We start from the raw sequence: 15,943 nt of genomic DNA, 5'->3' as shown, positions 1-15,943 counted from the left end.
ATTGTGCACATTAGCTATCTTCATTGAAGGTCTGATGTTCTCCTGCATCTATTTCTTGCAAAAGAGGAGACTTGGCTGACATTATTATCACGACAACGACAAAACAATATAATAGAAGAAGCTCAGGAGTGTTCCTGACACTGAATAAAATAATAATGATAATGTTTTATCCATGTAGAACTCTTGACATGTTTTAGCTCAATCTGCAGTACAAATAAATTCATTTACACAGTTGTACAAATAGCATAATGTACTCCATGTACATAAACTGAGAACTATAGACTATATCATTTTACTGAAGTTTAAAAAGCTTTAGTTCACTGCTGGAATTTCCGCCATCTATACTGTATGCCAAGAGCGTGATTTGAACCGAGGACAAGATATTTTCAGGACATGCATCTAGGACCTGTTTAGACTTTAACCCTCTTATTACAGTATGTTGCAGGTCAAATTGACCTACATGTTTTTAAAAAATTAAACAAATAGTTAAAAGTATTTTTTTCGCTTAAAACTTCCTCAAAATGTAAAATAAAATTGTTGAACATCACATATTTGCAACCCTCCCTACAGTCGTAGGGTTAGAGTACTGTAGGGGTAAATGTCATATACTGTAGGACTTTTTTGTTTGCAGCTGTGAGACATATTTAAGTCTCACACTCTCCTATATTGTCTTGACATCAACGTGTCAAAGCGGTACAAGAGGCACATCTTCTCTAAGGACCAAGAACCCAGCTGCTGTACAGTTGGGGATCCAGGACAGGATGTCACCTTGTGCGCCAGCACGCCAGGTAAGCGTCTCTGAGCATGTACAGTACACCAAGTACTGTACAGTGGAGTACGTTTATGAATGTATGTTGTTTGTGTCTTGGGATCAGCAATAAAACACACTAATCATCATGCTCTTCTTTCCAGGTTGTTACTGGGGGAAAAGAAAGAGGAAGAAGCAGCCAGGTCTGCAGCCATCTGACGATGGCAAGACTAACATGTGAACCACATCACAGCGTGGTCTGTACAAATGACCATTCACAGGGACCACACTGTGATACCATGTCCCTCATATACTGTGTAGATGCCCACATATGCACCATCTTCATTTCTACCTATAAATGTTTGTATTTCTGTACATTGTGTCATGTGCATAGTGTGTATGGTGAGAATGTAAAGATACATCACATGTGCGCTGTGGCGACCCACATATAAATATACATGTGTTCATATTGTCAATATTTTATAGTGGTTGTCTGTTGTGTTCATTTTTGGTTTAAAAACAATGCTCAAATAAAAGTTACTTTCATTTGTCTTGATTTTAAGTCACCGGGTCAATTTGACAGACTCGTTTCCCAGCACTGTGACTTTCTACATGTATTGTAGAAAGATGTGGCTCAGCGCAATGAATGGTTCCCATCACTACATTGTAGATGTTAAGATCATTACATCTACATGTTAATGGCCTGGCATTGATACAATAGACAAGCCAGGCTTTGTCTGTGACTTAATGGCACCTTGGAATTTGTGTATTGGCTCACAGTGGCTGCACGATGTGTCTCTGTGCCCTGTGAAAGCTGGAATGGGACCTGCTCCCCAACGTGAAATCATTCCCCAGACATGGAGCTTTATGGGATGTTTGGGCTTTGGTTTGGAAACAAAGTGTTGTTCCTGTAAAAACTTTGCCAAGCAAAGTGTTCCAGTGCAACTGTTGTTTCGTCTGTAAATAGTAGGTCATGCCATGTCTCCCCAGACTCCATCCACTGGAGAGCTTACATTAGTCTGGCATTCTTGTTCCGATCCCTTCTCATTGGACTAAAGCGAGTTTTTCCAAAGTTTCCTACGTACAGAGCGAATTGTAGACAAACTTCCTTGGACAGTTGCGACGTGGCTCTTTCTCCTTGAAATGATATCTCACAGTGCTCAGGGACTCTCTGATACCCATGTTTTCAAATCTGTGATCTGTGGCGCTGTTTTTCCATTTGCGTGCATCAGGCGAATCTGTCGGGAGCTGTCTTTATTGGTGCGAGTCATGCTTGCTCTCTGGGTGATTTGATGTAAACAGTAATACATTGAGATACTAGCATAATCCGTTCCAGGGTTTCCCGCAAAAATTTTGTTAGTTAAAGTGACATTACCTCACGGCCAAATGACAGCCGTGATCCGACTCATGACAGATCCCAGATCAGTGAACAGGAGAGCACGCGTGGCATCTTCATCGGAGCTTGGAAGGAAAAGGGTAAATGCTTTTTAAATATTACTTTTGTACATGTTAAATCTACTTTATTATAAATGATTTCTGTGTTAGATACGGTTTTGATACGGCAGAGTTTACTTGATGGTAACGTATTTTGTTAGGACATCCAAATTCCTGCTCTGCTTCTACATTTTGTTTAACTTTGCTGTAAGGTCCATTCAACAGCAAACGAGATTCATTCACAACGAGTATACAACCTTATATAGTTTTTTTTTTTCAAGATTAAATTTAATTTCCTATACTCCTGTACAGCCCATGGTTAGTTTGAAACAAGTGGGAATGTCCACGCCAGCAGTAAGAGTTTTGCAAGCATTCATTTTTGCAGACAAACTGTAACTTATTATTATTATTATTATTATTATTATTATTATTATTATTATTATTTTATTAATTAAACTGTATATAGTTAATAAACTTTTATTATTATTACTGTGACCTGCTGCTTCATTGTATTCTGTGTTCTTTAACTTGTACACTGTTACATGAAATGTTTTCATATTTCACACACATTTAATTGGAAGTAAATTTTTCTGACTGAAGTCAGTGATGCATTTACTGTGATATTTGATACATTTTCATAGAATGCAAGCGTTTTACGTTATGACGAAATCAGCTCCGTATATTAGACATATTAAATATTAGATTTAAGGTTTGCTATTTTAGACTAGACATCCTTTACAAAAATAAGAAAATGTGTATTAATAAAATGAAGGACATTTTATTTAGATCACCTAAATTGCCTCCACATACTTCAGTGTTTCCCATGGGTGGGGTTGGATGCGCATCCCAACTAGCTGGTGTGTTCACAGACATTTTCAACCTCTCCCTTTGTCTGTCTGTGGTCCCATCGTGCTGAAAAAAATCCACCATTGTGCCCATACCAAAGAAAAATAAAATCACATGCCTAAATGACTGGAGGCCAGTTGCTCTCACACCCATCTTCAGCAAGTGCTTTGAGAGACTCATCAGAGAATACATCTGCTCTGTGTTGCCTGCCTCGCTTGATCCGCTACAATTTGCATTTCGTAGCAACCGTTCCACAGATGATGCTATCGCTTTCACCCTACACACTGCTTTCTCCCACCTGGAAAATAAGAACACCTATGTGAGAATGCTGTTTGTGGACTACAGCTCAGCATTTAACATTATAGTGCCTGCCACACTTGTTGTGAAGCTCCAGACTCTGGGACTTAACAGATCTCTGTGCAGCTGGATTCTGGACTTCCTGACAGGCAGGAGTCAGGTGGTAAGAATGGGCAGCAACACTTTCTCCCCACTGATCCTCAACACTGGTGCTCCTCAGGGCTGTGTCCTCAGCCCACTCCTGTACTCCCTGTACACACACGACTGTGCAGCCACACACAGCTCCAACGTCATCGTCAAATTCGCTGATGACACAACGGTGATAGGCCTGATCACTGACAACGATGAGACGGCCTACAGAGAATAGGTGAACACACTGACTACATGGTGTCAGGAGAACCACCTCTCACTCAACATTGACAAGACCAAGAAACTGGTGGTGGATTTCAGGAGACAGAGGAGTGAATACAAACCCATCACCATCAACAAAACACCTGTGGAGCGGGTGAGCAGCTTTAAGTTTCTCGGCGTCAACATCAGCGAGGATCTCACCTGGGCCATACACACTGACGCAGTACTGAAGAAGGCACATCAACACCTCTTCTTCCTGAGACGGCTGAGGAAGTTTGGAATGAGCCCCAGCATCCTCAGAACATTCTACACCTGCACTATAGAGAGCATCCTGACGGGCTGCATCACTGCCTGGTTCGGAAACAGCACAGCTGGCAACCGTAAAGCTCTGAAAAGGGTCGTGCAACAGACAACCTCCCCTCTGGTAAAATAGTCTGGAAAAAGCATCTCCAGCCGGGCCAAGGTCATGGTGCTCCTGGATTTGATGAGGACACAGACTAGTGTGGGGTTAACCTTTTCAGTGACATTTTACAGTATGTGCCTTGGTGGAGGTGTGGAAGGCACTGCTGGACAGCCTTTTTGGCACTGCAGCTCATTAAATGGTCCAGCTCAGTCATCATAGGCTTATCTGTAATTGGTTAGGGTTAGAGCACGTCCTCTTTGCACGGAGGTCTGTGTCCAGATGACGGAAATGTTGAGGTTGGCACGGGGAAGACTCGTTCACTTGTCAATCTCCCCTGCCAGTCATCAGGGTGGCCAAGGCACAGACAAGGGCCTCCATTATTCCTCTGGAGTCTGTCAGCCCAATGGTCTTGCAGTCCTATGGTGGCAGATCTGCGGAGAAGATCATTGGAGACTCTCTTCGCTCTCTTCCCATCTACACAACATGCTGCATCCATAAGGCCAACACACTCTTCACCCTTCTGCCATCTGGAAAAAAGTACCGAAGCATTCGGGCCTTCACGACCAGACTGTGTAACAGTTTCTTCCCGCTAGCCATCCGCATAGTCCCGCATAGCACGATATGCACACACACATACACACACACACACACGCACTGCAATGACCCACACCAAATACACACTCTTCCAATTTACATTCATGATTATAGCACCATCAAATCAAACTGTTTATACACTGTTTTTGCTCTTTGCACATGCTGTCTCACATTTCAGTTGATTGCTGTTTTGCACAATACTTTACAATACGACATGTGACTGCTGCTATAATACTAATGTGTTCATTCCAGTATTTCCACAGACATAATATAGATACGTACAGTATATGCAGTAGGTAGATATAGTATATGTCTTTTGTGTATTGTCTCGTATTTTTGTTTGCACTTTCTTTTTTTGTCTTGCACACTTTGCTCCTAGTTGCACAAATGCACTTTATGTTTTTAAGACTACTTACTAAGTCTTTAACTCTGTCTTTGTTTTATGTAGCACCATGATCCTGGAAAAACGTTGTCTCATTTCACTGTGTACTGCAACAGCTATATATGGTTGAAATGACAATAAAACCTTCCTGACTTGACTTGAAGCAAGAGATCTTGTAGGGTGCAGCAAGTTTAGGGAGTGTTGTCCATACTTTTGTCAGTAGGTTCTGGAAATCAGTGGAAAAAATGTCATATTTCACTTTAATGCTGACAGCAACCCTTTATCTCCCTGTGTGTGCTGTACCTCATGATATTCCCTTTGCTTCTCACTGAGGGTGAGAGGTCTGTGCCACAATAGGGGTGATGAAGCATCGCTGTACGTTTTAGCAACCGGGCAGTAGTTTTGAATCTAGGAGTGTTTTTAGGCTGCTTGTGGGCTAATATGTGGGCTCCACTGTCACAAAGGTAATAATACACAGGTATTAGAATTGTACCATGAGACCGGCCACCATTACATCTTCAGCCAAAGCTCGGCCATATGTATGTAGTGTTGTTCCAGATGGTCTCCAGCTGAGAACTGCTGCTGCTCCTCCACTGGCAGCATTCAAAGTTCATTAACTACCGAACAACCACTTCTATATGCTAGATGATGCATTTGTATGTTGCTCTGGATAAGAGCGTCTGCCAAATGCTGTAAATGTAAATGATGTGGACCTGAAAATTAAATGAAGTGTCACAATTTATTAAACAGGATGGAATCTCTGTGTCTCCTGTGTCAGTCATGGCTTACTCCAGCAGTATCCTGTGTGAAGATCAGCTCCAGTGTCCCATCTGTCTGGATGTGTTCACTGATCCAGTCTCTACTCCGTGTGGACACAACTACTGTATGTTCTGTCTCAAAGAGTTCTGGGACAGCAGTTCACACTGCCAGTGTCCAGTGTGTAAAACCAGTTTCCCAAAAAGACCTGAGTTATGTGTGAATACGTTCATCTCTGCATTTGCTGCTCCATTTAAGAAGTCTTCTGAAGTTCCAGTGGGGAAAAACACGCAATCTCAGGTGTTCTGTGAGGTCTGCTGTGAAAAGAAATGTGCAGCTGTGAAGTCCTGCCTGATCTGTATGGCCTCTTACTGCAAGACTCACCTGGAACCTCGTGAAAGAGTTTCTTAATTAAAGAAACACAAACTGATCGACCCTGTGGAGAACCTCGAGGACACAATCTGTCGGAAACATAAGAGACCCCTGGAGCTGTTCTGTAGAGACGATCAGACGTAAATTCTGTACTGAGACAGAGCACAAAACACACAACACTGTTCCTCTAGAGGAGGAGAGCAGAGAGAAGAAGGTGAGAGACTGAAAATAATAGTAGATAATTAAAAAAATGTTTGCAAATAGATTATAATGAAAAAAGAAAATGGAAGTTTAAACAATGATAAATATTTGTCTTAGATCCAGTTGGGAGAAACACAAGCAGAAGTTCAGCAGATGATCCATGAGCGACTGAAGAAGATTGAGGAAATCAAACACTCTGTAAAACTTAATGAAGTGAGTCTCTTAACTAATATACATCATAGTTCCTTTATAAAAAAACACTTTATTAGAGTCATGATATAATCATATGGAACAGAATGATTTTGTTCAAATTGAATCCTATAAGAAAACCAGACAGAAGGAGAAAACAGACTTTGTGGAAATCTTCAGTAATCTGATGAGCTGCATTGAGAGAAGCCAGGCTGAGCTGTTTAAGGTGATGGAGGAGAAGCAGAAAGCAGCAGAGAGGCAGGCTGAAGAGTTCATTAAAGAGCTGGAGCAGGAAATCACTGAGCTAAAGAGGAGAAACACTGAGCTGGTGCAGCTCTCACACACTGAGGATCACCTCCACCTCCTACAGGTCAGAGTGTCTCTGTTTCTCAATATCAATGCAGCACATGACAGGACAGCAGTCCCCATGCTGAGGGATTTCTCCTCTCTCCTGCTGTACTGTAGATTTACCCGTCACTGTGCAGCCCTCCACACACCCAGGACTGGACTGATCTCACAATTAACACTTATGTGAATGTGGAGACTCTGAGGAGAGCTCTGTCTCAGCTTCAGGAAACTCTAAGGGAGGAAATGGAGGAGATTCCAGAGATCAGTAAGTGTTTAATGATATGAAAGAAAATGTTTTTGTGGAATAGATTAATTATTAAAAATTACTATTATTTCACAATAAATACTTGTTTAAAAAAAAATCTACAATATACCAATCAATGAAGCAAAATAAAATGTTAACAGTTAATTATGTTTAATATCATTTTCCAAACAGAACTGAAGAGAATTCAACAATATGCAGGTTTGTGAGCTCTTATTGATCACATGACTAAATGTATTTAGATTTCTTCACTGTTCCACACTGTGCAGTAATAAAACTGATGTATTCTGTGTTTCTGTCTCTCAGTGGATGTGACTCTGGATCCTGATACAGCTCATCCTGACCTCATCATGTCTGATGATGGGAAACAAGTTACATGTGGAGACAAGAGACAGAAACTCCCTGATAATCCAGAGAGGTTTGATGATTGTGTCTGTGTGTTGGGAAATGAGGGATTCACCTCAGGGAGATTTTACTATGAGGTGCAGGTCAGAGGGAAGACTGAGTGGGATTTAGGAGTGGTCATAGAGTCTGCTAACAGGAAAGGGGAGATTACAATCAGTCCTGTGGATGGATATTGGCTTTTGTGGCTGAGGAATGAGACTGAATATGAGGCTCTGGACTCTCCTTCTGTCTCCCTCTCCTTGAAACAGGCTCCTCAGAAGGTGGGGGTGTTTGTGGATTATGAGGATGGTTTGATCTCCTTCTATGATGTTGATGTAAAATCTCATATCTACTCGTTCACTGGTCAGACTTTCACTGAGAAACTTTATCCATATTTCAGCCCCTGTCCCAATGACGGAGGTAAAAATTCAGCACCATTGGTCATCTGTCCATGTAATCAAATCTAATATATGGTTCTTAAAGTTTATGTATATTTAAAGAGTTTAAATAATCACCACTATATATTTTCTCTCTTTACTATGGGTCAAATGTTATAATGAAAGCTTTTTTTTCTAATCATTAGATGAATAAGTAAAAGTTCAGTTTCTAAGCTTTTGGGCCAAAAATAACATCCACACTGAGTGAACAGTGGATTTATTTAACTGGTATCTCTTGTATAGACAGTTTTACTTTGTGTGAGGAATAACTGATGACTGGACATTGAATTATTGCACAAATCAAATAAACACTTATTCCACTTGTACCACTATTACCACACCTCACTGCTAGTGCTGGTGAATACTCTGTAACTGCTGCCTCCATGTTCACACTTAAAGTTCACTTAAAACCTGTTCCTGAAAAGACATGATTTACTGCTGTGTCCTTACAGCTAAGTTAAATACTTCTGATGGAGCTTTTATTATAACTTCATGTTAAACAAATGGAGGCAGTTTAGAGATTATGACTCATGCCTCAGGTGCCAATAAAGAGGAAACTCTGTTTCTCTGTTTACCCACAATCCATTTTCAATCAGCTTGATGACTAGAGATTTATTTTCAGAAATACCTCAATCGCTCCATTCATTCATGAGGCAGAGTAGATGTTCTCACAGCCGACTTGCTCTCAAACCTCTAACAGCACCTCCTCCACCTGTGCTCCACTCTCAGGTACAACAAACCTGATACTATGTCAGAGAGACAGCGTCTGTCCACTGACCTCAGGGGCCATGGCGTCCCACTCACACTCAACTGGTATCAGTTATATAAATTATAACTTAATAATCACTCTTTTAACTAAAGATAAAGGAAGAAAAAGAACAGGTTAAAGACCAGAGCACTTTTCACATGTTCCCTCAATACTGAGTGTATGACGTCATTGTGAGAGAGAGAGAGAGAGAGAGAGAGAGACACAGCGAGAGTAATGTAATTTATGACATGATCCTTTTTTTAATATTAATTCTTCATATGTTCTTCAGTCACAGCATTTTCTGTACATTCTACTGTTTGTTTAAATAATGAAGAATTTTTAAAAATATTGTTTCCTTATTAAACATAATTCTGTGTCTTGGGCCGTTCTTTGCTTTACTGCTGTATTTCTCTTTTACTGGATCGTAATAGAGTCAGATTTCATAAAAATCTCTAAATCATTCTTACAAAAGTTTGTGGATTTACTTCTGTTCTTTGGCACAGCAACAGAAAAAACAATCATTTACATTTTCTTGGTGTTTAAATAAAATAAAAAAATAATTACATAAAAACACATTTTTTCGGCAACTTTCAAACTTTTTCTTTATATCTTCACTCCTCTTCCCTACTTTTCCACTTCTTTGAGAAAGCCCTAAGTAAGAAAAAATGACAGAGAGTTCAAATAACCTGATAAGTTGTTTTGTTGAGATTGTGTCTCTAATACATTAAGAATATATAAGAACATTGAACTGTCGATGAGTTTATACTTTCCTGATTTGTAAAATTCATTTTATTGCACTGAGCAATAACAAGAAATTAGAAGTATAAGAATAAAGAGGTTGAATAGTTCTGTGCAGGTTATTTGGTGAATATATCCGCCATCTAGTGGCCACAATGTGTAATTGTAATAAGTGAACCTCGGTTAGGGGCGTGGCTTATTACGTCACTCTACAGAAACGAAAGTAAGGTGTGTAAGTTTCCTGATCAGGATTCAACACAGGACACAATCTCCAGTTTGAAGCGTTTGCAGTTTTCCTTCAAGGAGCTAAAACCACAGCAGGTAAAGTGTAAGTGAGCAGGAAAAGTGAAAGACTAACAAAATGATGTTAAATAGACAGTAACTGTATTTTATTTCTGTAAGAATTTTTACACACCGGAAATGAAAATGTGCAACGTAAAATATCATTTAAATTCATTTTATATATATTTTATATAATAGCTTTCAGAGTAACTATAACAGATGATAAAAATGCAGAGAATGTATTTACCAGTGTGTGTTTCTTTGTGTGTGTGTGTGTGTGTGTGTGTGTGTTTGTGTGTGTGTGTGTGTCTGTGTGTGTATTTACACTGTTTTTGTTAATACATTTATCATTATTAAATCTAAACAATATAAATATTATTTATGAATATTAGTTCCTACTGTAACAACTGTTTATAATTTACAACATTATAACGATTACAAAATTATCACTTTTTGGCTGATTACAGTGTAAAGTGTTTTTTTTTTTTTTTTCTTTTTTTTTAACATTACAACACTGAGTATTTTGTTCAGATAATTAAAATGTACACAGTGTGTAAATATTGCAGTGTTTAAAGTTTTCTGTGGTCTAAATCCACTCTCATTGTGTCTCCTGTGTCAGTCATGGCTTCCTCCAGCAGTGTCCTGTGTGAAGATCAGCTCCAGTGTCCCATCTGTCTGGATGTGTTCACTGATCCAGTCTCTACTCCGTGTGGACACAACTACTGTATGATCTGTCTCAAACAGTTCTGGGACAGCAGTTCACACTGCCAGTGTCCAGTGTGTAAAACCAGTTTCCCAAAGAGACCTGAGTTATGTGTGAATACGTTCATCTCTGCACTTGCTGCTCCATTTAAGAAGTCAGTTCAGGTGAAATCCAGCACTGCTACAGAAAAACCCACCCAATCTCAGGTGTTCTGTGACATCTGCTGTGAAAAGAAATGTGCAGCTGTGAAGTCCTGCCTGATCTGTATGGCCTCTTACTGCAAGACTCACCTGGAACCTCATGAAAGAGTTTCTTCATTAAAGAAACACAAACTGATCGACCCTGTGGAGAACCTGGAGGACTACATCTGTCAGAAACATGAGAGACCCCTGGAGCTGTTCTGTAGAGACGACCAGACGTGTGTGTGTCAGTTCTGTACTGAGGGAGAGCACAAAACTCACAACACTGTTCCTCTAGAGGAGGAGAGCAGAGAGAAGAAGGTGAGAGACAGGAAATGAATAATGATAAAAACAAAGATTTCAAATTAATTTCATTGAGTAATATAATGAAATTGTATTCAATGCTAAATGTTTGTATCAGATCCAGTTGGGAAAAACACAAGTAGAAGTTCAGCAGATGATCCAAGAGCGACTGAAGAAGATTATGGAAATCAAACACTCTTTAAAACTCAATGAAGTGAGTCTCTTAACTAATATACATCATTGTGCCTTCATAAAAACAATATTAAAATCATGATATAATCATATGGAATAAATTAATTTAGCTCGATTTATCTCCTGTTAGAAAACCACAGAGAAGGAGAAAACAGACTTTGTGGAGATCTTCAGTAATCTGATGAGCTGCATTGAGAGAAGCCAGGCTGAGCTGTTTAAGGTGATGGAGGAGAAGCAGAAAGCAGCAGAGAGGCAGGCTGAAGAGTTCATTAAAGAGCTGGAGCAGGAAATCACTGAGCTAAAGAGGAGAAACACTGAGCTGGAGCAGCTCTCACACACTGAGGATCACCTCCACCTCCTACAGGTCAGAGTCCCTCTGTTTCTCAATATCAATGCAGCACATGACAGGACAGCAGTCCCCATGCTGAGGGATTTCTCCTCTCTCCTGCTGTACTGTAGATTTACCCGTCACTGTGCAGCCCTCCACACACCCAGGACTGGACTGATCTCACAATTAACACTCATCTGAATGTGGAGACTCTGAGGAGAGCTCTGTCTCAGCTTCAGGAAACTCTCAGGGAGGAAATGGAGGAGATTCCAGAGATCAGTAAGTGTTTAATGATTTGTAAGGGAAGGTTTTTGTGGAAAAGATTAATTTTACTATTTATACTAAATTACTATTATTTCATAATGAATACTTTTGTTGTTGTTTTTTTAAACAAAAAAACCCACAATCTAACCATCAATGAAGCAAAATAAAATGTTAACAGTTAATTACGTTTAATATCATTTTCCAAACAGAACTGAAGAGAATTCAACAATATGCAGGTTTGTGAGCTCTTATTGATCACATGACTAAATGTACTTAGATTTGTTCACTGTTCCACACTGAGCAGTAATAAAACTGATGTACGCTGTGTTTCTGTCTCTCAGTGGATGTGACTCTGGATCCTGATACAGCAAATCCTTATCTCATCCTGTCTGATGATGGGAAACAAGTTTCATGTGGAGACACAGAACAGAATCTCCCTGATAATCCAGAGAGGTTTGATTATTGTGTCTATGTGTTGGGAAATGAGGGATTCACCTCAGGGAGATTGTACTATGAGGTGCAGGTCAGAGGGAAGACTGAGTGGTATTTAGGAGTGGTCAGAGAGTCTGTTAACAGGAAAGGGCAGATTACAGACAGCCCTGAGAATGGATCTTGGTCTCTGTGGCTGAGGAATAATACTGAATATGAGGCTCTGGACTCTCCTCCTGTCTCCCTCTCCTTGAAACAGGCTCCTCAGAAGGTGGGGGTGTTTGTGGATTATGAGGAGGGTTTGATCTCCTTCTATGATGTTGATGCAAAATCTCATATCTACTCTTTCACTGGTCAGACTTTCACTGAGAAACTTTATCCATTATTCAGCCCCTGTGATAGTGATTCAGCACCACTGATCATCTGTCCTGTTAATCAAATCTAATATACATTTCTAAATTCTTCTTTATTTCTTAATAAAAAATGAGAACAATGTTAGTATTATCTTGATTTCTTTTTGTGACTGAGATTAATAAGAACTTTAATCAATTATAAATAAATCTGTTTTAATGTTGGTCTCATTAAGATTATTTTTCATGTTAACGTGATATAATCCCCAGCCCTATAACTGACCTTTAAATTATATTCACCAGAATATATGGGTATATAGGAATATATAGAATATACAGGATCTATCTTTTAAATCTTATTAAACTTTTGGCCCCCAAATAATATCCTCACTGACTGAACAGTGGATTCATCAGTCCTAACTGGGTTCTTGAATCGCTGTACTTTTTTGTAATGGTCAATGTTCTAAATGTTGTTTATATATAAAATGAGTATTAGGACTAAATAAATAAATACTGTTTATTTATTTATTATTTAATTTATTTATTTTTAGCCTTTGCATTTAGCTACATCAGTCCCACACACAACATGAATCTAAGTAAATACTCACTCACTCACTCACTCATCTTCTACCGCTTATCCGAACTACCTCGGGTCACGGGGAGCCTGTGCTTATCTCAGGCGTCATCGGGCATCAAGGCAGGATACACCCTGGACGGAGTGCCAACCCATCACAGGGCACACACACACTCTCATTCACTCACGCAATCACACACTACGGACAATTTTCCAGAGATGCCAATCAACCTACCATGCATGTCTTTGGACCGGGGGAGGAAACCAGAGTACCCGGAGGAAACCCCCGAACATGCAAACTCCACACACACAAGGCGGAGGTGGGAATCGAACCCCCAACCCTGGAGGTGTGAGGCGAACGTGCTAACCACTAAGCCACCATGCCCCCCAATAAGTAAATAAATAAATAAATAAATACATAAATAAATACAACTATAGACATACTGTATGTCCTATAATGTACAGTTAATGTTATTTTATTAATATAAAATATCTTCACTGGAATTAATGTTTCTCTGTCATGTTGGTTTTAGATTTCGTTACATGTTCTGGTTTTCATGTCTTTAATTGTGCAACCTGCCTTTTATTTTGTGTGTCTTGCTTACTTTGCCCTCATGTTCTCTGGCCTAGTGTATGTGGCATGTTCTGATTGGTTGTTGTTAGTCATGTGTTCCTGTTCTCATTTGTCATTGGTTCCCTGTATGTATTTTACACTAAGTGTTTCCCATGTTTTTGGTGGGTTGTTATGTGTTTTCATGGTTCTCCTCATGTTTGTTATTGCCCTTCCCTGGATTACTTTGTGTTTTTGTTTAATAAATCTTCTTCCAGGACTTGGATGTCTGAAATCTTTCTTCAGATAATCAGAATCTTTGGATTAGTGAAGTAGATGCCCTTTTATTGTCTTGCTATTTCACACAGCTATATCACCTGATCCCCTCAGCCAATAAAAAGGTTGGCGTGTGTTCACACATGCTTCAAACACCAGCCCCACAAAGACTGTTCCCATAACATCAAACCATGACACAACTTCTCATTCCTTTCTAAGGGAACCAGGTATCAAAGAAAAATGTCTGTATTCTGAATCCACCCACATGATGTCTTTCTGTCAGTCATGGCTTCCTCTAGCAGTGCCCTGTGTGAAGATCAGCTCCAGTGCTCCATCAGTTTGGATGTGTTTACTGATCAAGTCTCAAAGAGTTCTGGGAAAGCAGTTCACACTGCCAGGGTTCAGTGTGTAATGAAAAATCCCCTATGCTGAGGGATTTCTCCTCTCTCCTGCTGTATTGTAGATTTACCCGTCATTGTGCAGCCCTCCACACACCCAGGACTGGACTGATCTCACAATTAACACTTATCTGAATGTGGAGACTCTGAGGAGAGCTCTGTCTCAGCTTCAGGAAACTCCCTGGGAGGAAATAGAGAAGCTTCACAAGATCAGTAAATGATTAACGATTTGTAAGAGAAGAATCATTATTTAGATTACTGTTGTTTATATTAATTGCTTCATTATTTTGTTTAAATTGATAAAATTATGTGCTCGTCTACCATCTAACCATTAATGAAGTACGTTAAAATACTTTTAGTTAACAATTTTCAATATTATTCTCCAGGGGGGCACGGTGGCTTAGTGGTTAGCACGTTCGCCTCACACCTCCAGGGTTGGGGTTTGATTCCCGCCTCCGCCTTGTGTGTGTGGAGTTTGCATGTTCTCCCCGTGCCTCGGGGGTTTCCTCCGGGTACTCTGGTTTCCTCCCCCGGTCCAAAGACATGCATGGTAGGTTGATTGGCATCTCTGGAAAATTGTCCCTAGTGTGTGATTGTGTGATTGTGTGAGTGAATGAGAGTGTGTGTGTGCCCTGTGATGGGTTGGCATTCCGTCCAGGGTGTATCCTGCCTTGATGCCCAATGACGCCTGAGATAGGCACAGGCTCCCTGTGACCCGAGGTAGTTCGGATAAGCGGTAGAAGATGAATGAATATTATTCTCCCAACAGAACTGAAGAGAATTCAACAATATGCAGGTTTGTGAGCTCTTATTGATCACATGACTAAATGTATTTAGATTTCTTCACTGTTCCACACTATGCATTGATAAAACTGACATACACTGTGTTTCTGTCTCTCAGTGGTGTCGTTGTATGTTGGGAAAGGAGGGATTGACTTCATGGAGATTGTACTATGAGGTGCAGGCCAGAGGGACTGAGTGGGATTTAGGAGTGGTCAGAGTGTCTGTTAACATGAAAGGGTCACATTTTGCCATCCCTGAAGGAAAGTGGTCTCTGTAGCTGAGGAATAAAACTGAATATAAGTCTCAGGACTCTCCTCCTGTCTCCCTCTCCTTAAAACAGCCTCCGTATAATGTGGATGTGTTTGTGGATTATGAGGAGGGTTTGATCTCCTTCTATGATGTTGATGCAAAATCTCATATCTACTCGTTCACTGGTCAAACTTTTAATGAGAAACTTTATCCATATTTCTGCCCCTGTCTCAATGATGGAGGTAAAAATTCAGCACCATTGGTCATCTGTCCTGTTAATCAAATCTAATATACGGTTCTAAAAGTTCATGTATATTTAAATAGTTTAAATAATCACCACTATATATTTTCACTCTTTACTATGGGTCAAATGTAATAATAAAAGCTTTTTGTGAATAAGTAGAAGTTCAGTTTCTAAGCTTTTGGGCCAAAAATAACATCCACACTGAGTGAACAGTGGATTTATTTAACTGGTATCTCTTGTATAGACAGTTTTACTTTGTGTGAGGAATAACTGATGACTGGACAATGATATATTTCACAAATAAAATAAACACTTATTCCACTTGTACCACTATTACCACACCTCACTG

General features: G+C 39.9%; 2 protein-coding genes across 4 annotated transcripts; both read left to right on the top strand.

Moving 5' to 3' along the window:
* The first annotated feature begins 6,641 nt into the window (after positions 1 to 6,641).
* LOC132849121 (nuclear factor 7, brain-like) lies at positions 6,642 to 9,178 on the top strand. 2 transcript variants are annotated; one of them, XM_060875322.1, is made up of 4 exons: positions 6,642 to 6,943; positions 7,039 to 7,186; positions 7,358 to 7,384; positions 7,490 to 9,177. In XM_060875322.1, exons 1-4 carry the CDS (start codon positions 6,671 to 6,673, stop codon positions 8,032 to 8,034), a joined length of 993 nt encoding a protein of 330 aa, XP_060731305.1. In that variant the 5' UTR covers positions 6,642 to 6,670; the 3' UTR covers positions 8,035 to 9,177. The 2 variants fall into 2 exon arrangements, with proteins under 2 accessions (XP_060731305.1, XP_060731306.1); XM_060875323.1 differs by lacking the exon at positions 7,358 to 7,384 and having other exon boundaries at positions 7,490 to 9,178.
* Positions 9,179 to 9,684: 506 nt separating this feature from the next.
* LOC132849113 (zinc finger protein RFP-like) lies at positions 9,685 to 13,924 on the top strand. Of its 2 annotated transcripts, none has more exons than XM_060875309.1 (7): positions 9,685 to 9,811; positions 10,392 to 10,975; positions 11,076 to 11,171; positions 11,280 to 11,513; positions 11,609 to 11,756; positions 11,951 to 11,977; positions 12,083 to 13,924. In XM_060875309.1, exons 2-7 carry the CDS (start codon positions 10,394 to 10,396, stop codon positions 12,613 to 12,615), a joined length of 1,620 nt encoding a protein of 539 aa, XP_060731292.1. In that variant the 5' UTR covers positions 9,685 to 9,811; positions 10,392 to 10,393; the 3' UTR covers positions 12,616 to 13,924. The 2 variants fall into 2 exon arrangements, with proteins under 2 accessions (XP_060731292.1, XP_060731293.1); XM_060875310.1 differs by having other exon boundaries at positions 9,710 to 9,818.
* Positions 13,925 to 15,943: the final 2,019 nt, after the last annotated feature.

Source organism: Tachysurus vachellii, chromosome 7 (assembly GCF_030014155.1).
Source record: "Tachysurus vachellii isolate PV-2020 chromosome 7, HZAU_Pvac_v1, whole genome shotgun sequence".
Taxonomy (NCBI): Eukaryota; Metazoa; Chordata; class Actinopteri; order Siluriformes; family Bagridae; genus Tachysurus; species Tachysurus vachellii.
This window is presented reverse-complemented; position numbering and strand designations above follow the sequence as displayed.